Here is a 25,938-nt window from a genome sequence, read left to right on the forward strand (position 1 = left end):
CCTCCCATCTTGACCACCCAAAGTGCTGGTATTACAGCTGTGAGCCACTGTGCCATGGCTAATTTTTTTGTTTTATTTTATTTTACTTTATTATAGAAACAGGGTCTTGCTATGTTGCCCAGCATAGTCTTAAATTCCTGAGCTCAAGTGATCCTCCCACTTTGGCCTCCCAAAGTGTTGAGATTATAGGTATAAGCCATTATGCCTGGCCTAGGATTTATCTTTGCATAGTATTTTTCTTTATGTAAAATTTCATTGCTTTAGCTTCATTTTTTCTTTGCAGAATGAGTATTAATGATGTGACTTTAGAAATAATTGGATCATTATTTCCCTAATATTAGACTTTAACACAAGGAAACATTGCAGTGGAGAAAGTTTATGTAATTGTGGATAGACTGCGTATGTGTAGTGAGTATACTATACATATGTAAAATTTATGTAAAATTTAATTGCTTTCATTTTTTAATCTCAGGCCTTTTGTAGTATGTAAAACTTTTTTTTTTAGACAAAGTCTTGCTCTGGGCTGGGCGCGGTGGCTCACGCCTGTAATCTCAGCACTTTGGGAGGCCGAGGGGGGCGGATCATGAGGTCAGGATATTGAGACCATGCTGGCTAACACAATGAAACCCCATCTCTACTAAAAATACAAAATATTAGCCGGGCATGGTGGCGGATGCCTGTAGTCCCAGCTACTCCCGAGGCTGAGGCAGGAGAATCCCACGAACCCAGGAGGCAGAACTTACAGTGAGCCAAGATTGCGCCACTGTACTCCAGCCTAGTCAACAGAGAGACTCCGTCTCAAATAAATAAATAAATAAATAAATAAATAAATAAATAATAAAAAAGTCTTACTCTGTCACCCAAGCTGGAGTGTCTTGACCCACTGCAACTTCTCCTTTCTGAGTTCCAGTAATTCTCATGCTTCAGCCTCCCAAGAAGCTGGGTTTACAGGCACGTGCCACCACGCGCAGCTAATTTTTGTTATTTTTAGTAGAGATGGGGTTTTGCCGTGTTGGCCAGGCTAGTCTCGAACTCCTGGCCTCAAGCAGTCCACCCACCTCAGCCTCCCAAAGTGCTGGGATTACAGCCGTGAGCCACTGCACCCAGCCAAATTTTTTTTTTTTTTTTTTTGAGATGGAATCTCACTCAGTCGCCCAGGCTGGAGTGCAGTGGCACGATCTCAGCTGATGCAACCTCTGCCTCCCGGGTTCAAGCGATTCTGCCTCAGCTTCCCGAGTAGCTGGGACTACAGGCGTGTGCCGCTACGCCCAGCTAATTTTTTTTTTTTTTTGAGACTGAATTTCACTCTTGTTGCTCAGGCTGGAGTGCAATGGCACAATCTTGGCTCACTGAAACCTCCCCCTCCCGGGTTCAAGCGATTCTCCTGCCTCGACCTCCTGAGTAAACTGGGATTACAGGCATGGGCCACCACGCCAGGCTAATTTTGTATTTTTAGTAGAGACAGGGTTTCTCCATGTTGGTCAGGCTGGTCTTGAACTCCCAACCTCAGATGATCCACACGCCTCGGCCTCCCAAAGTGCTGGGATTGCAGGTGTGAGCCACAGCACCTGGCTATTTTTTTGTATTTTTAGTAGAGACGGGGTTTCACCGTGTTAGCCAGGATGGTCTTGATCTCCTGACCTCGTGGTGATCCAGCTGCCTCGGCCTCCCAGAGTGCTGGGATTACAAGTGTTAGCCCCTGCACCCGGCCTCAAAAATTTTTTTTTCTGTTTTTGAGACGGAGTTTTGCTCATGTTCCCCAGGCTGGAGAGTAATGTTGCGATCTTGGCTCACCACAACCTCCGCCTCCGAGATTCTCCTCCCTCAGCCTCCCGAGTAACTGGGATTACAGGCATGCGCCACCACACCCTGCTAATTTTGTATTTTTAGTAGGGATGGGGTTTCTCCATGTTGGTCAGGCTGGTCTTGAACTCTCAACCTCACGTGATCCGCCCACCTCAGCCTCCTAAAGTGCTGAGATTACAGGTGTGAGCCACTACACTTGGCCTCAAAATTTTTTTTTTATATAAAACTTAAATTGTTTTAGTTTCATTTTTTTCTTTCCAGAATGAATTTTTTTTTTTTTTTCTTGGACAGATTCTTGCTCTGTTGCCCAGGCTGGAGTGCAATGGCATGATCTCAGCTCACTGCAACCTCCATCTCACGGGTTCAAGTGATTCTCCTGCCTCAGCCTCCTGAGTAGCTGGGATTATGGGTGCTTGCCACCATGCCTAGCTAATTTTGTATTTTTAGTAGAGATGGGGTTTCTCCATTTTGGTCAGGCTGGTCTTGAACTCCTGACCTCAGGTCATCCACCCACCTCAGCCTCCCAAATTGCTGGGATTACAGGCATGAGCCACGGAGCCCAGCCCAGAATGAATATTAATAACATGACTTCGGAAATAATTGCATCATTTTTTTCCCTAATATTAGACTTCAACACAAGATAACATTGCTGTGGAGAAAGTTTATTTAATTGTAGTTAGACTGCATATATGTAGTGAATCTGTCATACATATATAAATACTAATAAGCCTCTGAGAGCACATGTCATTTAGTAGTGCTGCCGGAGAGATTTTAAATGATTTTTTTTTTTTTTTTTTTTGAGATGGAGTTTCACTCTTGTTGCCCAGGCTGGAGTGCAATGGCACGATCTCGGCTCACCGCAACCTCCGCCTGCCAGGTGCAAGCGATTCTCCTGCCTCTGCCTCCTGAGTAGCTGGGATGACAGGCATGTGCCACCAAGCCCGGCTAATTTTTGTATTTTTAGTAGAGTCGGCGTTTCACTGTGTTGGCCAGGCTGATCTCGAACTTCTGACTTCATGATCCACCCACCTCAGCCTCCCAAGGTGCTGGGATTACAAGCATGAGCCACCGTGCCTGGCCAGAAAATGAAATTTATTTGTAATCTCATCCTTTACTAATTACATAGTTTGGTCTATGATGATCTAGGCTAGTATTTAAATCAAAATTACCACACCCACAATAAGAAATCTGTTTTACATCATGACTCAATGTAGATTTGTGTATGAATATGCATCTGAAACAATACTGTCATAAAACAATATTTACCCTTTCTGTATGTGATATACCCTGATTTGTTCCACCATATTCCATTAAAAACAAAGTGTGGCCGGGCACGGTGGCACATGCCTGTAATACCAGCACTTTGCGAGGTTGAGGTGGGTGGATCACTTGAGGTCAGGAGTTCGAGACCAGCCTGGCCAACATGGTAAAACCCCGTCTCTAAAAATAGAAAAGTTAGCTGGGCATGGTGGTGCACGCCTGTAATCCCAGCTACTCGGGAAGCTGAGGCACAAGAATCGCTTGAACCCAATTCAAGCAGGTGGAGGTGGAGGTTGCAGTGAGCCAAGATCATGCCATTGCACTCCAGCCTGGGTGACAGAGCAAGACTCTGTCTCAAATAAAATAAAATAAAAAATAAATAAAAGCAAAGCTAACTGCAACCTGTTAAAATTGCTTTCAGATCCCACTAGTAGGTCGGAACCCATGTTTTGTAATAGTGATTATTCTTTTTTTTTTTTTTTTTGAGACGGAGTCTTGCTCTGTCGCCCAGGCTGGAGTGCAGTGGCGCGATCTCGGCTCACTGCAAGCTCCGCCTCCTGGGTTCACGCCATTCTCCTGTCTCAGCCTCTGCGAGTAGCTGGGACTACAGGCACCCGCCACCACGCCCGGCTAATTTTTTGTATTTTTAGTAGAGACGGGGTCTCGATCTCCTGACCTCGTGATCCGCCCGCCTCGGCCTCCCAAAGTGCTGGGATTACAAGCGTGAGCCACCGCGCCCGGCCAATAGTGATTATTCTTTAATGGCGTCTTTGTGTATTTGTTGTAACCATATGAAACTATTTTTGCTGTTCCTGTGCATGCCTATTCTGTTTCCCATTTGATCTGCTCTCTAGATTTGTCTGTTCCTCCATCACCATTTAGGCATCTCTACCCACTTAAAAAGACTTTAAGATGCCACCTTCTCCAAAAAGCCTTTTCTGATTTTTCTCCCAGCCAAAAGAATTATCTTCATCTTTATACAGTACTGTAACAGTACCTATATGGAGCTTCATAGCATTTATTGCTTTTATTTTTATTTTTTTTTAAGAGATGGAGTCTCTGTTGGCCAGGCTAGAGTGCATGGCAGGATCATAGCTCACTGCAACCTCAAATTCCTGGCCTCAAGTGGTCCTTCTATCACAGTCTCCTGAGTAGCTAGGACTACTGATGCACACCACTACGCCCAGGTAACTAAAAAAAATTTGTTTTTAGAAACAGGGTCTTGCTATGTTGGCCGGGCTAGTCTGGAACTTCAGGCCTCATGCAATCCTTCTTCCTCAGCCTCTGAAAGTACTTGGATTACAGGCACGAGTTACCACATCTGGCTGTTTACTGCTTTTTTTTTTTTTTTTTTTTTTGAGGTGGAGTCTCGCTTTGTTGCCCAGGCTGGAGTGCAGTGGTGAGATCTTGGATCACTGTAGCCTCTGCCTCCCGGGTTCCAGCGATTCTCTTGCCTCAGCCTTCCAGGTAGCTGGGATTACACCCACGCACCACCACGCCTGGCTAATTTTTGTATTTATTTTTAGTAGAGACGAGGTTTCACCATGTTAGCCAGACTGGTCTCGAACTCCTGACCGGGTGATCCTCCCACCTTGGCCTCCCAAAGTGCTGGGATTACAGGCGTGGGCCACTGCACCCGGCCTGTTTACTGCTTTTTTAAAGCAGCAGTTGTAATTAGTAGGATACTTTAATATTTATCAATATTTTTCATGGATATTTTCTCAATTGAATTAAACCCTATAGAGAACCTATCATAGATAGTCTGTGTTAGCATATGACCCGTGGCAAGTCATTGCCAGAACCCACGTTTTCTGATTAGGAATTCTGCAATTTTCCTGGCCATTGTGTGTATCTCCTTTCCTCCCCAGCGTGGTAACATTTTCCAGGTGCTATACAAATGTTCAGAAGCATTACAATTGTCATTGTAAGAAAATCATGTCTTGAGCCAGCTAAGGCTATGGCTGAAAGCTCTGTGGCATGATGTGACAAGCTGGTCCACCTGGATTCAGTGGACCATATTGCTCATGAAAAAGATGACTTGTAGCCTGGGTACAGTGGCTCATGCCTATAATCCCAGCACTTTGGAAGGTTGAGTCAGGAGGATCACTAGAGGCCAGGAGTTTGAGACCAGCCTGGGAAACATAGTGAGACCCCATCTCTACAAAAAGTAAAATAAAAATTAATGGTAGCTAAATGATAACTCATGAACACAAAGAAGGGAAAAGCAAGGCCAGGTGCGGTTGCTCATGCCTGTAATCCCAACACTTTGAGAGGCTGAGGCGGGTGGATCACTTGAGCTGAGGAGTTCGAGACCATCCTGGCCAACATGGTGAAACCCTGTCTTAAAAAAAAAAAAGAAAAAGAAAAAGGGAACAACAGACACTGGGGTCTACTTGAAGGTGGAGGATGGGAGGAGGGAGAGGAGCAGAAAAGATAACCATTGGATACTGGACTTAACTGGGTGATGAAATAATCTGTGCAGCAAACCCCCATGACATGAGTTCACCTATGCAACCAACCTTCACATGTACCCTCAAACCTAAAATAAAAGCCTAAACAAACCAACACACACACATAAACACACACACACACACACACACACACACACACACACACACACACAATAGTTTAGGGGAAAAAGTAATCACAATGCCCCCGCCCACACATCATAACTATTAACATTTTCATGTACTTAACTCAGTCTCTTACCTATGCATTTATTTTTCTAACTATGTGTATATATATGTATAGATATATATATCTTCATATTGCTGTATTTACTGATAAACTAAAACTGGGACCATAAGATATATGTCATATATATGTAACTTTTTAAAAAAAATTAAAAAGCACAAAAATACAAAAAATTAGCTGGGTGTGGTGATGAGCACCTGTGGTCCCAGCTACTAGGAAGGCTGAGGTGGGAGGATCACTTGAGCCTGGGAGGCAGAGGTTGCAGTGAGCTGAGATCGTGCCACTGCACTCCAGCATGAGTGACAGAGTGAGACTCTGTCTGAAAAAATAAAAAATCTCTTCTAGCTAATAGGATATGCCTATCTAATTCCACTTGAGTCACTACTGGCCCTTACAGTGACTAGGGCTCATAATCCTGGGAAATGTGAACCAAGATGGATCCAGGGATGAAGTCTGACCTTTTTTTTTTTTTTGAGACAGAATCTTGGGATTACAGGCACACGCCACCACGCCCGGCTAATTTTTGTATTTTTAGTAGAGACGAGGTTTCACCATGTTAGCCAGACTGGTCTCGAACTTCTGACCGGGTGATCCGCCCGCCTTGGCCTCCCGAGTAGCTGAGACTACAAGCGCGTGCCACCATGTCTGCCTAAATTTTGTATTTTTAGTACAGACGGAGTTTCACCATGTTGGTCAGGCTGGTCGCGAACTCCTGACCTCGTGATCTATCCAGATCAGCCTCTCAAAGTGCTGGGATTACAGGCATGAGTCACTATACCCAGCCGAGGTATGAATTTTAGTGCTTGTGTGGATATTGCTGTGGCACATAATGAAATATTTTTGAATTGTTTTCTTTCTTTTTTCACTTTAGCTTTTTGTAATGAGCTTTATCAAATTGCTTTAGGGCGGGCTCTGTGGCTCAGGCCTGTAATCCTAGCACTTTGGGAGACCGAGATGGGCGGATCACCAGGTCAAGAGATCGAGACCATCCTGGCCAACATGGTGAAACCCCGTCTTTACTAAAAATACAAAAATTAGCCGGGCGGAGTGGCGCGCGCCTGTCATCCCAGCTACTCAGGAGGCTGAGGCAGAAGAATCCCTTGAACCTGGGAGGCAGAGTTTGCAGTGTGCCGAGATCACGCCACTGCACTCCAGCCTGGTGACAGAGCGAGACTCCATCTAAAAAAAAAATCCCCAAAAACCAAACAAAAAAGTCGTAATTTGGGACTAACTAGTTTTAGTAGGTTTCTGCCTACTGTTAATTGCTTCAGATTTTCTAAATTCTTTTGGTCCCCTTTGTGTTTGTGAAGGTGAATGGGCAGTAGTCAGGCGTGTTAGATCAGGCCTCATCAGGCCGGTGGAAGCAACGTTTGCGTGTGGCCGACTGCCCCTTGAAATCCGGCCTTCGCGCTCCGGCGAAGCCCCCGGGACACGGGACCGAGGGCCCAGCACTCTGGCTCCTCACACATGTGGTCTCCTTCACGTTCCTTTCTTTCTCTTCGCGGTCCCAGCGGATGCGAGGAGGCTTAGAGACCGCGGGCTTGCTCTCCCGCCCGCCGCAGGCTCCGCGGGTCCCCGCCCCACCCGAGGCGCCGCTCTCCCTGGGGCCGCCTGGGCGCCCTCCCGCCGCCGGGGGCGCTGTGGGCCGCAGCGGGCCTGGCTGCAGATGCGGTGGTGGCCGCCGAGCGCCTGGAGGAAGCTGCTGGCCAGACCGAGGGAGCCTCTGCCCAAGACCGCGCAGCCGCCGCCGCCGCCGCCATGGGTAAGGCGAGCGGGCCGAGACCGAACGCTCGGCCCTCAGTCCCGGGCTGAGGGCCGCGGCCAGGCGGGGTGGACTGGGAGCTGTGGGAGACGCCGAGGCCGCCAGTCGGAACTGGGGCCTGAACCCAGGATGGGCGGGGACTGCCTGGGACTCGGGGGCTCCCGGGGTCGTCATGGCAACGCACCCCCTCCCTTATTCCGGCCCGTTCCCGCCCGGGTTCTGAGGCACAGTGGCCGAGGGCTCGAGGTGCCACGGCGTCCAGGAGCGAGGACAGGGCCAGGCAGGGTGTCACTCCGGGGTCGGGGAGCAGGCGGGGAGGGGCGATGACTTTTCAGGTTTGGGGGTGGCGGAGGGAAGACGCATCTCAGGTTTTGGCCTGGGTGCCTGACGCCGAGGGCGGGAGACGGGGAATGCTGATGCGCAGGTGCCTGGATGAGCCCGCCGCGATGGTCCTGGGGGGCCCCAGGCCTCTGGGCACCCTTGCTGGGGGGAGGGGGGCAGGAAGAGAGGCAGGGAAGGGGCTCTAGGCCCCCGGCAAGGTGCGGGCACTGGCCCTGGGACTCCTCGCGCGCCTGCGGCCGGGTTTGGGGGTCGCGTCCGGGCCGGAGGAGTCCTGGAGCGCAGCCAGGGCGTGGCCGCGGTGTGAACGCCCCTCGGCGTGGGAACTGCCGGTGCCCAGCACCGATCTGCCTCCCAGCAGCTGCAAAACACCCTTTGTGTGGTTGTCGCATCGCACGTTAGGAATTATGATGGGCTGTGTTAAAAATGAGAGTTGCCACGGATTATGAACCATCAAGTGGTTTCACTCCCGAAAAATAGTGGGAGTCAGACGACAATGCAGATTTGAAGGAATGTCGTGTGTGGACATTTTTCCACCAGGCAGTTTGGCCATAGCAGTTGTGTTTTCATTTTAGATTGCTTAGGATTCAGTGTAAGGCTTCATGCCTAGCTATCTAGAAAGCAGAGCTAGAATACTAGATCATTGGAGACTCTGGGTTTTTTTTTGTTGTTGTTGAAGGAAAAACGGGCACATTGATTACTTGCAAATTTGTCAGAGATTACGAAATGTTATACTAAGTGCTTCGTTTTTCCACACCTTAGTTTTGTTATCTGTGTTTGTTGAAGGTATTCCCACCAGTCACAACAGTGATGAGAAGATGGGAAAGCGTCTGAATTTCTAAGTAAACTGAGAATAAAATTTGTGGGAAGGAGGACAATATTTTTGTGAATTGAAAATATCTTGCTTGATGATACTGTGTCTTAAAAACATCAATTAAAAATCAGGCCTTTTAGAATGTGCATCTGTTAACTTCGTATTCAGACTGGCGCTGTGGGCATCCTCAACTGTGTGGATGGGTGAGGAACATTAATGTAAAACTGGTCTCTGCTTTCATTTTCTCTTTAAAAATAAAACAGTCATGCAATACGGAACTACAGTCAGAATGAAGAAGCCAGACAGAAAGAGGGTAGACTGAAGAATTGGACGGCTTCTTCTGTGTCCCCTTACTTGTCAGTGTATTTTACCTGTCATGTTTGTTGTAGATGACACTGGAATCCTAGAATTTTAACTACCTTTTATTTTATTGCCAGTTTATTCTGAACATTTTTGCCTTGGAATTCATCCTAAGACGGTACCTGCTATCCACCTTTTGCATGAGGCCCTTAAACCTGTTGTCTCTCACCCCAAATTTATCTCCACAGAAGATCATTTTAAAAAACTCATTCTCTATGAAGAGGTACCAGGAAAGTTAAATACAGGAGAATGGCAGATTTGCAGGATCTTGAGAATAATTCATAAACTTTGGCTGGAGTGGTCATGGAAATTTTCTTTTTTCTTTTTTTCTTCTTTTTTTTTTTTTTTTGTGAGACGGAGTCTCGCTCTGTCACCAGGTTGGAGTGCAGTGGCTTGATCTCAGCTCACTGCAACCTCCACCTCCTGGGTTCAAGTGACTCTCCTGCTTCAGCCTCCCGAGTAGCTGGGACTACAGCCACGCACCACCACGCCCAGCTAATTTTTGTTATTTTTAGTAGAGACGGCGTTTCACCATGTTGGCCAGAATGGTCTCAATCTCTTGACCTCGTGATCCACCCGCCTCGGCCTCCCAAAGTGCTGGGATTACAGGCGTGAGCCACCGCGCCTGGCTGGAAATTTTTTACAGTATATGTGAGAGACATAAAGAGAAGTTAATCAAGGGTGTAGTTTAGCTGGGGAGAATTTGTCAACCAAGGAACAGCAAACTACTGTTGGTTTTTATAGGGGAAGGGAAGGGTTTGTGTATTTTTCATTGTCATGTCTTAGAAATGATGTTGGATTCCTTTCTTGTGTTTTCAGCTACAAAAGACCCCACAGCTGTAGAGAGAGCAAACTTGTTAAACATGGCTAAACTGAGTATCAAAGGACTCATTGAATCTGCTCTGAGCTTTGGCTGCACTTTGGATTCTGACTATCCCCCCCTTGCAGCAATTCTTTGTTGTTATGGAACATTGCCTGAAACACGGTCTTAAAGGTATCATGAGATTTTAAAAAATTATTTCATTTTAGAATTTACGTTTTTCAAGTGCCCTTGAGAATGGGTTCTTTTTTGAGGCCGTAATTACGTTACTGTGCACTAAAAAATATTGAGTGGATTGATTTTGGGAGAAAATATCTTATGACTTTATGTTTTCTAATAATGGTCTAATAATGGTCTTCAGAAAATGCTTAATTGTTAATGTTTTGTAAACAGAATATTTGATTTAAAAATTTTTCAAACTTACATAATCTGACCTATTTTCTGTTTTCTAGGACAATTATAGATTTATATTTTAAAGCTGGTGATACTGCTATGAGCTCATATTAATAGTTCGAACCCTGTTGAACAACTGCATTGAAATAGTGGATTGTTGAAATAGAAACCTCCTAGATATATACAGGAACATATGTAGAAATATCTTCTGGATGGAGTTATTGTAGAAATGTGAGCCATCCCTGAAGATGATAACAGCAGATATTGTATTCTACTCTCAGTACATATTGAATTATTGTTACATATAAAATGTTTGTTTTATATTTAGTTTAAAAATACTCATTGCATAATAACTGTGCTTTTACTTACAATAATTGTTCACAGTTTTGGCCTCTAGTTCATATGATGAGTATCTATGTAGAGGGCTATGTAAGAGTTGTACACTAGAGTGACTATTATAGAGTAAAAGAAGCTTGACTGGCCGGACATGGCGGCTTAATGCCTGTAATCCCAGCATATGCCTGTGGTCCCAGCTGTTCGGGAGGCGGAAGTGGGAGGATCACCTGAGCCTCAGGAGGTCGAGGCTTCAGTGAGCTCTGATTGTACCACTGTACTCCAGCCTGGGCAACAGAGAGAGACCCTGTCTCAAAAAAAAAAAAAACAAAACAAAGATTCAAAGATTTACCTAAACTTTGTTTTAATAAAAAGTACTTCAAAACTAGAAGGAAGCCTTGACATCAAAATTTGAGAAATCCTATGTGATGTTATTAGCATACTCATTTCTTTTTCTTTAAAGACTTAAAGCAATTTCTTAAAATATATAAATACTAGCAAAATATACTCTTTTTGTACATGAATCAAACAACAGAGAAGTACACAGAGCAAAACATGGTTTTTATTCATTCTCTTCTATTAATCTCTCTAAAGGAAATTGGGCACCTGTAATCCCAGCACTTTGGGAGGCTGAGGCGGGTGGGTCACTTTGAGGTCAGGAGTTCAAGACCAACCTGGCCATCGTGGTGAAAACCCATCTCTACTAAAAATACAAAAATTAGCCAGGCTGGTGGTGTTCACCTGTAATCCCAGCTACTCAGGAGGCTGAGGCAGGAGAATCGTTTGAACCTGGGAGGCGGAGGTTGCAGTGAGCTGAGATCGTGCCACTGGATTCCAGCCAGGGGCGACAGAGTGAGACTCTGTCTCAAAAGAAGGAAAACGGGAGAATTAGATATTCTCTTATCCCTTTTCTGTTTTTTTTTCTTTTACTCTAATTGTAATCATGCTATTAGCATTATTCTGTGACTTCCTTCTTTAAAAAAAAAAAGTGGCTGGGTGCAATGGCTCATATCTGTAATCTCGGGACTTTGGGAGGCTGAGGCCGACAGATCACTTGAGGTCCCGAGTTCGAGATCAGCCTGGACAACATAGTGAAACCCTGTCTCTACTAAAAATACAAAAATTAGCTGGGCGTGGTGCTGCATGCCTGTAGTCCCAGCTACTTGGGAGGCTGAGGCAGGAGAATTGTTTGAACCTGGGAGGCAGATGTTGCAGTGAGCTGAGATCCTGCCACTGCACTCCAGTCTGGGAGACAAAAAATGATACGGCTTGGAGATCTTTCCATTTACATAGATGTCTATATCAGAATTAATAGCTGTGCGATATTTTATGGTATGTATATGGCATAATTTATTTAACCATGCTCCTCTTTTTTTTTTTGAGATGGGGGTCTCACTCTGTCACCCAGGAGTGCATCTTCATTTTCCCCAAGACTGCTGAAATGGAGTTTGCCAAATTGTGGCCAAAATAGTTAAATTTTAAACTATTTTTAGACTGTATTTCCTTTACTTCACAACATATGTTGAACCATGTCCAAGCAGTTATAGACTTATCTGGATGAATCATTATAAAGCTACTTTGTGTGTGTGATTTTCTCCCCCTGGGAAAAATTGCCTATCTTGGGTGTCCTTGGGTGGTGTATATGATAGGCACCCTGTATTTGCAGGAGATCTGGTCAGTAATAACAAAGAAGTGTATGGCAATTTCATGGTTTTATATTGACCAAATCTCAGAATAAAATACAAGGAAAAGGAAATTCACAATTTTTCATATTTAAAATTAAAATAACTTCTTAGGCCGGGCGTGGTGGTTCATGCCTGTAATCCCAGCACTTTGGGAGGCCAAGATGGGAGGAATGCTTGAAGCCAAGAGTTCAAGACCAGCCTGGTCAACATAGCAAAACGCTATCTCTATTTACTAAAAAAAAAAAAAAAAAAGGCATTATAAAAAATAAAATAACTTTTTATTTATGCTTGGTTTGTTTAATAAACTTATAAAGGTCAATCAGCTAGGGCCACCAGCCTTTATTTTGGTACTGGTAGAGAATGAGTGCATGCAGTCATTTTTCACTTTAATTACCTAACTGCATATTTGATATGAAAGAATGGTCACTATGTCTTTTTATCATGCGGAAAAAAATAGCAGGATGGGCAACAGGATCCTACTTGCACAGGCTACAGATCCACGGGGATATGTAGTGGATAAAAAGGGAAAGGTCTCTGAGTAATTGCATGTTAAGTTAGAAATGTTGAAACTAAGTATTTAAAAATAAGTTACTACAGTTTTATATGTTGACATTGTGTGCATTATGTGTTCTTTTTTTCAGTAAGAAAATCATTTTTGAGTTATAACAAAACCATCTGGGGCCCTTTGGAACTGGTGGAGAAGCTGTACCCCGAAGCAGAGGAAATAGGAGCCAGTGTCCGGGATCTACCTGGTCTGAAGTAAGGAGGCTTATTACTTGTTCATCCCTAGCCACAGAAGTGTATTCATTGTTCCTCCAAAGTACCTCACACTCTAGCTTATTGTCTTCTCTTAGTCTTAAGTCCCCTTCTTCTAATCCTCTTGTAATAAAATTATGTTCATTCTTTATGGCTCAACTCAAATCCCATTTCCTTTATGAAGTTTTTCTTAGCCTCTTCGATCAGACTTAACCACTCACCATTCTGCCTTGTATTGTAGGAAATTGAAAGTCCTTTTAAGATAGGCTATATCAATTATGCATCTTTGTTTTCTGAGTGTTAAATTAGTTTGCCTGTAGTAGAAAGTCAGTAAGTATTGATGAAAGACTGATTTAGGCTGAATCCAGGGCACAGGCTCAGGAGATTCCAGTTCTCAGATAAGCCACTTATATACATGGTGTAAATTTCTTTGCTTCTTCTGAAAATTGGTACCTATAATGTCACCAGCCTGTTTCATCAGACAAATGTATGTAAAATATCTTAAAAGTTGGAGTATGTTAGCTAAGAATACTTTCATGAGTATTGAAAATTTTTTGTAGGTGTCAAGTGTTAAGACTCAGTTCTTATATTCTTTTTTTCTTTTTTTTTGAGACGGAGTCTCGCTCTGTCACCCAGGCAGGAGTGCAGTGGCACGATCTCGGCTCACTGCAACCTCTGCCTCCTGGGTTCAAGTGATTCTCCTGCCTCAGCCTCCTGAGTAGCTGGGACTACAGGCGCCCACCACCACGCCTGGCTAATTTTTTTGTATTTTTAGTAGAGATGGGGTTTCACCATGTTAGCTAGAATGGTCTCAATCTCCTGCCCTTGTGATCCGCCCACCTCAGCCTCCTATTACTGCTGGGATTACAGGCGTGAGCCACCGCGCCAAGCCTATATTCTTTTTTTTTTTTAATTTTCTTTTTAATTTTTATTTTCTTTATTTTTTTTGAGATGGAGTCTTGCTATGTCGCCCAGGCTGGAATGCAGTGGTGCGATCTCGGCTCACTGCAACCTCCGCCTTATGGGTTCAAGCAATTTTCCTGCCTCAGCCTCCCGAGTAGCTGGGATTACAGGTGCATGCCACCATGCCTGGCTGATTTTTTGTATTTTTAGTAGAGACAGGGTTTCACCATGTTAGCCAGGATGGTCTTGATCTCCTGACCTTGTGATCCGCCCGCCTTGGCCTCCCAAAGTGCTGGGATTACAGGCGTAAGCCACCATGCCTGACCGGTTCTTATATTCTTTAGAGTGTAATTAAAATGTAAGCATTCTCTTTTGTTTATCTTTATTTTATTTTATTTTATTTTGAGACAGAGAGTCTCACCCTGTTGCCCAGACTGGAGTGCAGTGGCGCAATCTCGGCTCACTGCAACCTCTGCCTTCCAGGTTCAAGTGATTCTCGTGCCTCAGCCTCCCAAGTAGCTGGGATTACAGGCATGTGCCACCATCGATACCTGGCTAATTTTTGTATTTTTAGTAGAGATGGGGGTTTTGCCATATTGACCAGGCTGGTCTTGAACTCCTGTCCTCAATAGTGATGGAATTGGCCCGGCGCAGTGGCTCAGGCCTGTAATCTCAGCACTTTCGGAGGCCGAGGTGGGCGGATCACCTGAGGTCGGGAGTTCGAGACCAGCCTAAACAAAATGGAGAAAGCCTGTCTCTACTAAAAATACAAAATTAGCCGGTGTGGTGGCACATGCCTGTAATCCCAGCTACTCAGGAGGCTGAGGCAGAAGAATTGCTTGAACCCGGAGGTGGAGGTTGCAGTGAGCCGAGATCATGCCATTGCACTCAAGCCTGGGCAATAAGAGCGAAACTGTCTCAAAAAAAGTGCTGGTATTACAGGCATGAGCCACCACGCCCAGCCTCCCTTTAGTTTATCTTAATTCTTGTTAATGGGATAACTTTTTTTGCATTAAGGATTTTCTGTAAGGTTATTCGTTTGTTTTCTCATAGTTTTACAACTTAGGGTTTGTATATGTTGTGGGGAATATGGTAGTGTTTTGCTGTTATTTTGTTGTTGAATGTTCAAATGTTTGTAAACTGGACTTAACTGAGTGATAAAAGTAAGTGGCTACTGTTGAGCACTGTGTTAGAGTAATAAGGTACCTGTTTTACATGAATTATCTCCTTTAGTGCTTAAATCAGTCTTACAGGTAGAGGTTATTATTATAATTGTATGGATGTAAAAAATAAATGCCAGATAAATTATAGTTAAAAAGTGGCAGAGGCAGGATTTAAACCCAGTTTTTTTTTTTTTTTTTTTTGGAGACAGAGTCTCGCTCTGTCGCCCAGGCTGGAGTGCAGTGGCGCAATCTCGGCTCACTGCAAGCTCTGCCTCCCAGGTTCACGCCATTCTCCTGCCTCAGCCTCTCCGAGTAGCTGGGACTACAGGCGCCTGCCACCACACCTGGCTAATTTTTTGTATTTTTAGTAGAGACGGGGTTTCACCATGGTCTCGATCTCCTGACCTCGTGATCCGCCCGCCTCGGCCTCCCAAAGTGCTGGGATTACAAGCGTGAGCCACCGCGCCCGGCCTTAAACCCAGTTTTTAGAGTTAAATATATAGTGACTGGGTGTGATGGCTCACGCCTGTAATCCCAGCACTTTGGGAGGCCGAGATGGGTGGATTGCCTGAGCCCAAGAGTTTGAGACCAGCCTGGGCAACATGGCAAAACCCCATGTCTACTAAAAATACAAAAAAATTAGCTGGTTGTGGTGGTGCACGCCTGTAGTCCCAGCTACTCGGGAGGCTGAGGCAGGAGAATTGCTTGAACCTGGGAGGCAGAAGTTGCAGTGAGCCTAAATCGCATCACTACATTCCAACATATGAAAGCATGTATTCATATTTTGTTAAAAAGCCAGACTCTACGATAGTAAAACCTGTTTTCTGATGTTCATTAAAATGCTAAGCTATAAGAAACGCATTAATTATTAGAAGTGAAGATCAAGTCTCTTCCTGTACTATCTGCCAAAATGTTCCCTGCATAAGAAAATATAAAAGTGTGAATGATACCACTCTCTTTAAAAAAAAAAAGTGGTTGGCCGGGCGCGGTGGCTCACGCTTGTAATCCCAGCACTTTGGGAGGCCGAGGCGGGCGGATCACGAGGTCAGGAGATCGAGACCACGGTGAAACCCTGTCTCTACTAAAAATACAAAAAATTAGCCGGGCGTGGTGGCGGGCGCCTGTAGTCCCAGCTACTCGGAGAGGCTGAGGCAGGAGAATGGCATGAACCCGGGAGGCAGAGCTGGCAGTGAGCCAAGATCGCGCCCCTGCACTCCAGCCTGGGTGACAGAGCGAGATTCCGTCTCAAAAAAAAAAAAAAAAAGTTGCTTTTAAAAAAATCATTATTATATTTTATGGAGACTGAGTCTCTCTCTGTTGCCCAGGCTGGAGTGCAGTGGCGTGATCTTGGCTCACTGCAACCTCCACCTCCTGGGTTCAAGCGATTCTCCTGTCTCCGCCTCTCGAGTAGCTGGGATTATGGGCTCATGCCACCATGCCTGGCTAATTTTTGTATTTTTAGTGGAGACGGGGTTTCACCATGTTGGCCAGGCTGGTCATGAACTCCTGACCTCAAGTTATCCACCTGCCTTGGCCTCCCAAAGTGCTGGGATTACAGGCATGAGCCACCATGCCAGGCCGCTTTTATTTTTTATTTATTTATTTTTTTTGAGACGGAGTTTCACTCTTGTTGCCCAGGCTGGAGTGCAATGGCATGATCTCGGCTCACTGCAACCTCCACCTCCTAGGTTCAAGCGATTCTCCTGCCTCAGCCTCCTTAGTAGCTGGGATTATAGGCATGTGCCCCCACACCTGGCTAATTTTGTATTTTTAGTAGAGACGGTGTTTCTCCATGTTGGTCAGGCTGGTCTCAAACTCCCGACCTCAGGTGATCCGCCCGCCTCGGCCTCCCAAAGTGCTGGGATTACAGGCGTGAGCCACCGCGCCCGGCCCACTTTTATTTTTAATAACAGATAGAACTTGGGTAAGAGAGGTATGAGATTTAATTTCTTAAGTGCAACAGGATTAAAGAAACATTTGAAAACCAGTAAGCAGCACAGTGATTTCTCTTTAATTACTAGCCTGGCACCCTCTTAGCTTTGTTATGATTTTTAAAATTCAGATATAATGTTACCTAGGTTTTTGAAGGCATTATGATGCCTTATTGTTGAAATTTTTTTTTTTTGAGACCAAATCTTACCTTGTTGCCCAGGCTGGAGTGCGATGGTGCAATCTTGCCTGACTGTAACCTCCGCCTCCCGGGTTCAAGTGATTCTCCTGCCTCAGCCTCCTGAATAGCTGGGATTATAGACACCCACCACCAAGCCCAGCTATTTTTTGTGTTTTTAGTAGAGACGGGGTTTCACCATGTTGGCCAGGCTTCTTTCGAACTCCTGACCTTGTGATCCGCTAGCCTCAGCCTCCCAAAGTGCTGGGATTACAGGTGTAAGCCGCTGGGCCCGGCCTGGTGAAGTTTTAATATTTATTTTTAGAGGGCTAAGCCCATTCAAACTAAATATTTCTTTTTTTTTTTCTGAGACAGGGTCTCACTCTCTCGCCCAGGCTCGAGTACAGTGATGCAATCACTGTCACTGCAGCCTCTGCCTACTGGGCTTAAGCAACCTCCTGCCTCAGCCTCTTGAGTAGCTGGGACTATAGGAACATGCCACCACACCTGGCATTTTAATTTTTTTTTTTATTTTTTAATTTTAATTGTATTTTTAAATTTAATTTATAATTTTTTTTTATATAGAGACAGGGTCTCCCTATGTTGTCCAGGCTGTTCTCTAACTCCTGGACTCCAGTGATCCTCCCACCTTGACCTCTCAAAGTGTAGGGATGACAGGTGTCAGCCACCGTGCCCACATAAATATTTCTCATAGAAGTATTCTCACCACAGTCCTGCGCTGCATAACATTTCATTCAATGATGGTGGTTCCAAAAGATTATAATACTATATTTTTACCATTTCCATGTTTAGATATGTTTAGATACACAAATACTTAACAATTGTGTAATAATTGCCTACAGCATTCAGTACAATAGCATGCTATATAGGTTTACAGCCTAGGAACAATAGGGTATACTATATAGCATAGGTGTGTATAACATCGTGGTTTGCAAATGTACACTGCATGATGAAATTACCTAACAACGCATTTTTCTGAAAGTATCATTAAGTGACACACTACTGTGTTTAGAGAGTCATTTCTTCCAAGACATTAAATAGTACCTGGATGTCCTACAGGAGGAACAGATTTACCCAGCTCTCAGGGATTAGTTTGTGTGCTCAAAAAGATAAACCTATAAAAATGAAAACAAAACTATTATAAAAATGCCCTTTTTCCTTGTTAATGTGTACCTCTAGAGATATAAGATGTGATCTTTGGGCTAGGGCTGTTTTCTAATCAATTGGTTCTTTTCTTTAGGACCCCTCTGGGTCGAGCAAGAGCATGGCTTCGATTAGCCCTCATGCAAAAAAAAATGGCCGATTACTTACGTTGCTTGATTATTCAGAGGGATCTCTTGAGGTTAGTACTATTAAGTCGTGATCTTTTCATTTTTTATTTTATTTATATGCTGTCTTCCAAAAAGGATTTAAGATGTAATATGAAAGGATACATAACATATAATAAAATGATATAAAATAAAAGGAGGAGCAAAATGAGACAGAAAAACATGATGGAGGCATAACATGGATCAGGAACTAGCCTTACGTATGAATACCATAAGCTTTGTTATCAGCCAGGATGGGGAAATTTATATATATTACATTTCTTTCTCTTTGTTTAAAAATTTTTTCTTTTGCCCTGCCTGGAAACTGCCATATATAGTACATTTCTGTTAGTTTTATTTTTCTGAATATGGTTAATTCTATGGATAAAAATTTGTGTTGGAATTTGTGGCTTTAATTTCATAGGCTTTTTGTTTTTTGTTTTTTGTTTTAGAATTTGAATATCCATATTATTGCTTCAACTGTATTGTGGGCACACTTTAAATTGAAGTCCAAACATTTATTTTGGCTGGGTGTGGTGGCTCACGCCTGTAATCCCAGCACTGTGGGAGGCCGAGGCAGGTGGATCACTTGAGGTCAGGAGTTTAAGACCAACGTAGTGAAACCCCGTCTCTACTAAATAAACACAAAAATTAGCTGGGTGTGGTGGCACATGCCTGTAATCTAGCTACTTGGGAGGCTGAGGCAGGAGAATCACTTGAACCTGGTAGAGGGAGGTTCCAGTGACCTGAGATCAGGCCACTGCACTCCAGCCTGGGTGATAAGAGTGAGACCCTGTCTCAAAAAAATCAAATAAAATAAAACGAAGGCCAAACATTTATTGAAGACAGATTTTCAGAGCAAGGCAATCAGTTCTCCAAGGGAGTGGGCCCATGGTGGCCCTCCATTCATTCTTGTTCTGTTAGAGTGCCTCTCTGATGTTGTGGAGAATTTAGTCCTGGTTTTGGTTTTACTTGTGATGCTGGTTTTACATTGTGGTTTTCCCAGTTGTTAAACGAGAATGACCATACATTAAGCACCCATGGCTTCTCAATATTCTGAAGGATAATGAAAGTGATTATATAATGTACATGGGACTTATTAAAGAAGGCATGAGACAGTGATAACTACTTCTCTGAATGTATGTTGATGAGACTTAGTTTTTGGACTGTCCTATTTCTTTCACAACTCTCTTTTTGAACAGTTTTTAGAATGTAGATATCCCAAAGTGTATTTAATTGATGATTATCTATTAAGATTTATAATATACCTATCAAATGCATTGACTTGAACGTGGGCTTTGAAATGTTGCATATGTTCATTTTCCACCTTAGTCTTTATCCCAAGGGTCTTAATAAATCCAAGGATTGAAAATTCAACTCTAATAAAATATAATCAGATCAGCAGCAGTCACTATATCCATCTGAGTCAGAAACATCCCAGGGCTCAGTGTTGCCTCTTTTTATTTTTTATTTCTTTGAGATGGAGTCTTGTTCTGTTGCCCAGGCTGGAGTGCAGTGGTGTGATCTTGGCTCACTGCAACCTCTGCCTCCCGGGTTCAGGCAATTCTCCTGCCTCTGCCTTCCAAGTAGCTGGAATTACAGGCGTGTGCCACCACGCCTGGCTAGTTTTTGTATTTTTAGTAGAGATGAGGTTTCACCATGTTGGCCAGGTTGGTCTTGAACTCCTGACCTCAAGTGATCCTCCCGCCTCGGCCTCCCAAAGTGCTGGGATTACAGGCCTGAGCCACCGTGTCTGGTGCCACTTTTTCTTTTCATCCCTCCTTGCTCCTCTTTTCTCTCTCTCAAAAAAAATTTCCCTCTTTTATCTCCTTCAGTCCTTTTGATTTTTCAATAGAGACATTTAAATTTAAAAAATATAAAAAGTTGGCCAGGTGTAAATATAAAAAGTTACAGACTCACTCTTGTAATCCCAGCACTTTGGGAGGCTGAGGCCCGCGGATCACGAGGTCAGGCGATCAAGACCATCTTGGCTAACACGGTGACACCCCATCTCTACTAAAAATACAAAAAATTAGCCGGGTGCGGTGGCGGGCACCTGTAGTCCCAGCTACTCGGGAGGCTGAGGCAGGAAAATGGCGTGAACCTGGGAGACGGAGCTTGCAGTGAGCCGAGATAGCGCCACTGCAGTCCAGCCTGGGTGAAAGAGTGAGACTTCGTCTCAAAAAAAATAAATAAATAAAAATAAAAATAAAAAATATAAAAAGTTATTCACATGTATAAAAGCTAATTTGAAGGTACCTAACTGAGATGGCTTCCGTTTCTGTGAGGTAGAAGGTTAGGAAGATAATGGTGATTTTAAATTTTAGTTTTTGAAATAAATTTGTGATTTAAAGTCCTTATTTTTTAAATTTTCACAGTGAGTTTTATGAGTATCATGCACTAATGATGGAAGAAGAAGGAGCAGTAATTGTTGGGCTGCTGGTTGGCCTGAATGTGATCGATGCTAATCTGTGTGTGAAGGGAGAGGATTTAGACTCACAAGTAAGTGAAAGTGACTAGTGCCAAATGCAGAGTGTTTTCAGTTTGCACAGTTCCTCCTCGATCAGGTGTCATTTGAAGTTGTAAACAGGACTGTTAAACACTAAAGGAATATTAAGGGTGACATTCAGTAAAGGTACTTCTGATAAAGTATTTTCTCCCCTTTAAATTAAAAAAAACTTTATTTACTTCAGGTTGGAGTGATTGATTTTTCTATGTATTTAAAGAATGAAGAAGATATTGGAAATAAAGAAAGGTATGATTTTCATAAGTTATTTCACATACTGGGTTTTTTATATATCTTTTTACAAATCATTGTAAGATCCGTCTATTTATAGTGTGGTTTTATTTTGTTGTTTTCCCCCCTGTGACTTCTTCATTTCATTTTCACTTCCATTACAAGCTTTACAAAGCAGATTATGGAAAATCACTTAGGAGAAGGAGGTTTTATTAATAGTATGAAGTGGGACCTTTGGTTATACCTATGGTTACTGAGACCCATTTTAATAGCTGTTTTTGGAATAAAAGAGATGAAAGCTTATTATTCACAAGTTTGCAAATACTGGTTTACTTCAAGATCGAACTATTTTTTTTTTTTTTTTTTTTTTGAGACAGAGTCTTGCTCTGTTGCCCAGGCTGGAGCACAGTGGTTCCATCTTGGCTCACTGCAACCTCTGCCTCCTGGGTTCAAGCGATTTTCCTGCCTCAGCCTCCCCAGTAGCTGGAATTACAGGCACCCGCCACCATGCCTGGCTAATTTTTGTTATTTTTAGTAGAGACAGGGTTTCACCACGTTGGCCAGACTGGTTTCGAACTCCTGGACTCAAGTGACCTACCTGCCTTGGCCTCCCAAAGTGCTGGGATTACAGGGGTGAGCCACTGTGCCCAACCCTAATTATGTTTAAATTTAATATACGCTAATGGTATTGTTAAGTCTATTATTAGCAAGTAATTTATTCAACAAAGGTTATAGATACTTAGTACACAGCTTACTGTTATTCTTATGTTTTATTTTAAAGGCAAGACAATGTTTTATTATTTTAGTTTTATAATAATTTTAGATGATTTAGATTTTTTTTGCACTTAATAAATACCTTTTCAACTAGCACAAAGCTACTTTTTTCCTCATTTAGGAATGTTCAAATTGCTGCCATATTAGACCAAAAGAATTATGTTGAAGAATTAAATAGACAACTGAAGTAAGTATTATGGATACTTAGCACATTTATGAATATTGTCTTAGGTTTTTGTTTTTTTCCCTTCAGTTCAGCTTACCGTATTCCTTTCTTCTAAGAGTGAGAAGGGGTTGAAGGCATAGAGAGAAAATGGAAAGTAAGAATACAGAGAATTACTGGAGATAATTCATTTTAAGCAGAAAATGAGAGTCAGTTTTTTTTTTTTTTTTTTTTTTTGAGATGAAGTCTCACTCTATTGCCAGGCTGGAGTGCAGTGGCGTGATCCTGGCTCACTGCAACCTCTGCCTCCCAGGTTCAAGTGATTCCCCTGCCTCAGCTTCCTGAGTAGCTGGGACTATAGGCGCGCACCACCACACCTGGCTAATTTTTTTTTTTTTGTATTTTAGTAGAGACGGGGTTTCACCATGTTGGCCAGGATGGTCTCAATCTTCTGACCTTGTGATCTGCCCGCCTTGGCCTCCCAAAGTGCTGAGACTATAGGCGTGAACCACCACGCCCGGCCTGAGAGTCAGGTTTTTAAAACAGTATCTTCATCAGATTTAAATAGAACTTAAAACTTACTGCTGTACCCTTGACAAAAAAGGCTAAGGTAAAAGTTTGTATCACTTTGACGGTTCAAAAATTCATTTTTCCTACTTCAAAGGGCTTCATATGTAAATGTGGCTGTCTGTCATCTTCTGTGGTGGAAGTTTTTGCCTTCTTACATTGTCAACTGGCCATTGAAGCCATCAGTGAATACTCTTGTTGAGAAGAATTTTTGAGACCTGTATGTAAAATAGTAAAGTGCAATTCTAATAGAAATATATGAGATGTGGCCAGGCGCAGTGGCTCATGCCTGTAGTCCCACTTTGGAAGGCCGAGGCAGGTGGATCACCTGAGGTAAGAAGTTCGAGACCAGCCTGACCAGTATGGCGAAACCTCGTCTCTACTAAAAAATACAAAAATTAGCCGGGTGTGGTGGTGGACACCTGTAATCCCAGCTACTTGGGAGGATGAGGCAGGAGAATCACTTAAACCTGGGAGGTGGAGGTTGCAGTGAGTTGAGATCGTGCCATTGCACTCCAGCTTGGGCAACAAAAGTGAAATGTGAAACTCTATCTCAAAAAAAAAAAAAAAAAAGAAAGAAAGAAAGAAATATATGAGACACATAGTATGAGACGCATAGGTTTTTTGTTTTGTTTTGTTTTGTTTGAGACAGTCTCGCTCTGTTGCCCAGGCTGGAGTGCAATGGCACCATCTCAGCTCACTGCAACTTCTGCCTGTCCCCAGGGTTCTAGCGATTCTCCTACCTCAGCCTCCCGAGTGGCTGGGATTACAGGTGCCCGCCACCACGCCCAGCTAATTTTTTTGTATTCTTAGTAGAAACGGGGTTTTGCCATGTTGACCAGACTGGTCTTGAACTCCTGACCTCAGGTGATCCACTTGCATCTGCCTCCCAAAGTCCTAGGATTACAGGCGTGAGCCACCACACCTGGCCTTTTTTTTTTTTTTTTTTTTTTTTTTTGAGACAGGGTCTCACTGTTGCCCAGGCTGGAGGGTGGAGGGCAGCGGCATGATCAGGCTCACCACAGCCTTGACCTTTCAGGCTCAAGCGGTCCTCCTGCCTCAGTCTCCCAAGTAGCTGGGACCACAAGTGTGCACCACCATGCTTAGTAATTTTAAATTTTTTCATAGAGATGAGGTCTCACCGTGTTGCTCAGGCTAGTCTTCAACTCCTGGGTTAAAGCAATCCTCCCACCTCAGGCTCCCAAAGTGCTGAAATTACAGGCATGAGCCATTGTGCCCAGCCACATAGGTAATTTAAAATTTCTGGTAACTACAATAAAAATGTAAAAAAAACCCAAAAAATTATAAATATATTTTATTTTACCCAGTATTCCCCAAATATTCTTCCAACGTGCAATCAATATAAAAAGTTAGGGGACAGGCACTGTGTCTCACTCCTGTAATCCCAGCACCTTGGGAGGCCAAGGCGTGTGGATCACTTGAGATCAAGAGTTCGAGGACAGCCTGGCCAATATGGTAAAACCCCATCTCTACTAAAAAATACAAAAATTAGCCAGGCATGGTGGCACGTGCCTGTAGTTCCAGCTACTCGGGAGACCGAGGCAGGAGAATTGCTCGAACCCGGGAGGTGGAGATTGCAGTGAGCCGAGATCACGCCATTGCACTCCAGCCTGGACGACGTAACGAGACTCCATCTCAAAAAAAAAAAAAAGGTCAGGTGTGATGGCTCGTGCATGTAATCCCAGCACTTTGGGAGGCTAAGGCAAGAAGATCTCTTGAGCCCAGGACTTCAAGGCTGTAGTGAACTATGATCGCATCACTGCATTCCAGCCTCGGTGACACAGTGAGACCTTGTCTCAAAGAAAAAAAAAAAAAAACGATTATTAGCCTGGCATGGTGGTACAAGTCTATAGTCCTAGCTACTTTGAGGCTGAGGCAAGAGGATCACCTGAGCCCAGGAGTTTGAGATCAGCCTGGGCAACATAATGAGACCCCCATCTCTTAAAAAACAATTACTATTAATAACATATTTTATACTCTTTTTTTTTGGCACTGTCTACAAAATCCAATATATATTTTACCCTTACAGCACATTTCAATTTGGACTAGCCACATTTTAAGTGTTTAGTAGCCACATGTGGCTCATGGTGGCCATACTGGACAGCACAGGTATAGTGAGTAATATTTGCTATGTAATTAGAAATGAACTGTTTTCATTGATCTCATTTAATAATTAGTAAATATTCTCTGGGTGATAGGATTATGAATAATTTTTATTTTATTCTTTGTACTTTTCTATATTTTCTGAGTACTGCTCAAAGAATATGTATTATAATCAGAAAATACAATTGAACATTTTCCCATTTTAGGACAAGAAACTAATAAGCTGTGACTCTTGCTTTTCCTCTAAAGTTGGAGAAATAGGAAAGACTTCATATCAGTCTTTTTTAAATGGAGTTTTAATAGAAATCATAGGAAATATATGTATATTTTGTAATTTGTATTTCTGAGATTGTATTTCTAAATGCAAACTTGTGTTTCTTAATTATTTATGTTTAAACTTCTAATCACTTTTTGGTAACAGGTAATATTAATATATTCATATGGCTCAAACTTCAAAAGGCACAAAAGGAACGTAAAACAAAAGTCTGCCTCTCCCTGATCTTCATCAATCTAGTTTCCCTCTTCATGAGTAATTAATATATTAGGTTCTTGTGTATCCAGAGATACTTTATGCTCATAGCAATAATATGTATATCTATTCTCATATCTCTTCCCTCTCCCTCTTCTTACATATTAGGTAGCATACTTTCACACTACTCTATACCTTACTATTTTCACTTAACTTTTTTTTTTTTTGAGACAAGAGCTCTTTGTGTTGTCCCTGGCCTGGGTGCAGTGGTGCAGTCTCAGCTCACTGCAACCTCCACCTACTGGGCTTAAGCGATCCGCCTGCCTGGGCCTCCCGAAGTTCTGGGATTCCAGGTGTGAGCCACCATGCCTGGCCAACGATTTATCTTGGGGTTATTCCATTTAGTTCAAAAGAATTTTCTTTTTGAGACGGAGTTTCGCTCTTTCACCCAGGCTGGAGTGCAGTGGCGTGATCTCCACTCGCTGTAACCTCTGCCTTCCAGTTTCAAGTGATTCTCCTGCCTCAGGCTCCTGAGTAGGGGATTACAGGTACCCGCCACCATGCCCGGCTAATTTTTTGCG

The 25,938-nt window shown here is 43.3% G+C and overlaps 1 protein-coding gene across 1 annotated transcript in view; it reads left to right on the forward strand.

The window, feature by feature from the left end:
- Window positions 1–5,099: 5,099 nt before the first annotated feature.
- Window positions 5,100–25,938, forward strand: part of LOC116480858 (RUN and FYVE domain-containing protein 2-like) — a 120,013-nt gene continuing 99,174 nt past the window's right edge. Inside the window, 10 exon segments of the mRNA XM_058437021.1 lie at window positions 5,100–5,115; window positions 7,071–7,203; window positions 7,323–7,522; window positions 9,855–9,970; window positions 9,972–10,029; window positions 12,908–13,025; window positions 18,457–18,558; window positions 20,902–21,025; window positions 21,217–21,278; window positions 22,156–22,221. Of these exon segments, the coding sequence (XP_058293004.1) occupies window positions 5,100–5,115; window positions 7,071–7,203; window positions 7,323–7,522; window positions 9,855–9,970; window positions 9,972–10,029; window positions 12,908–13,025; window positions 18,457–18,558; window positions 20,902–21,025; window positions 21,217–21,278; window positions 22,156–22,221 (995 nt within the window).

The sequence above is a fragment of the Hylobates moloch genome, unplaced genomic scaffold, assembly GCF_009828535.3.
Source record: "Hylobates moloch isolate HMO894 unplaced genomic scaffold, HMol_V3 SCAFFOLD_3, whole genome shotgun sequence".
NCBI classification, from domain to species: Eukaryota; Metazoa; Chordata; class Mammalia; order Primates; family Hylobatidae; genus Hylobates; species Hylobates moloch.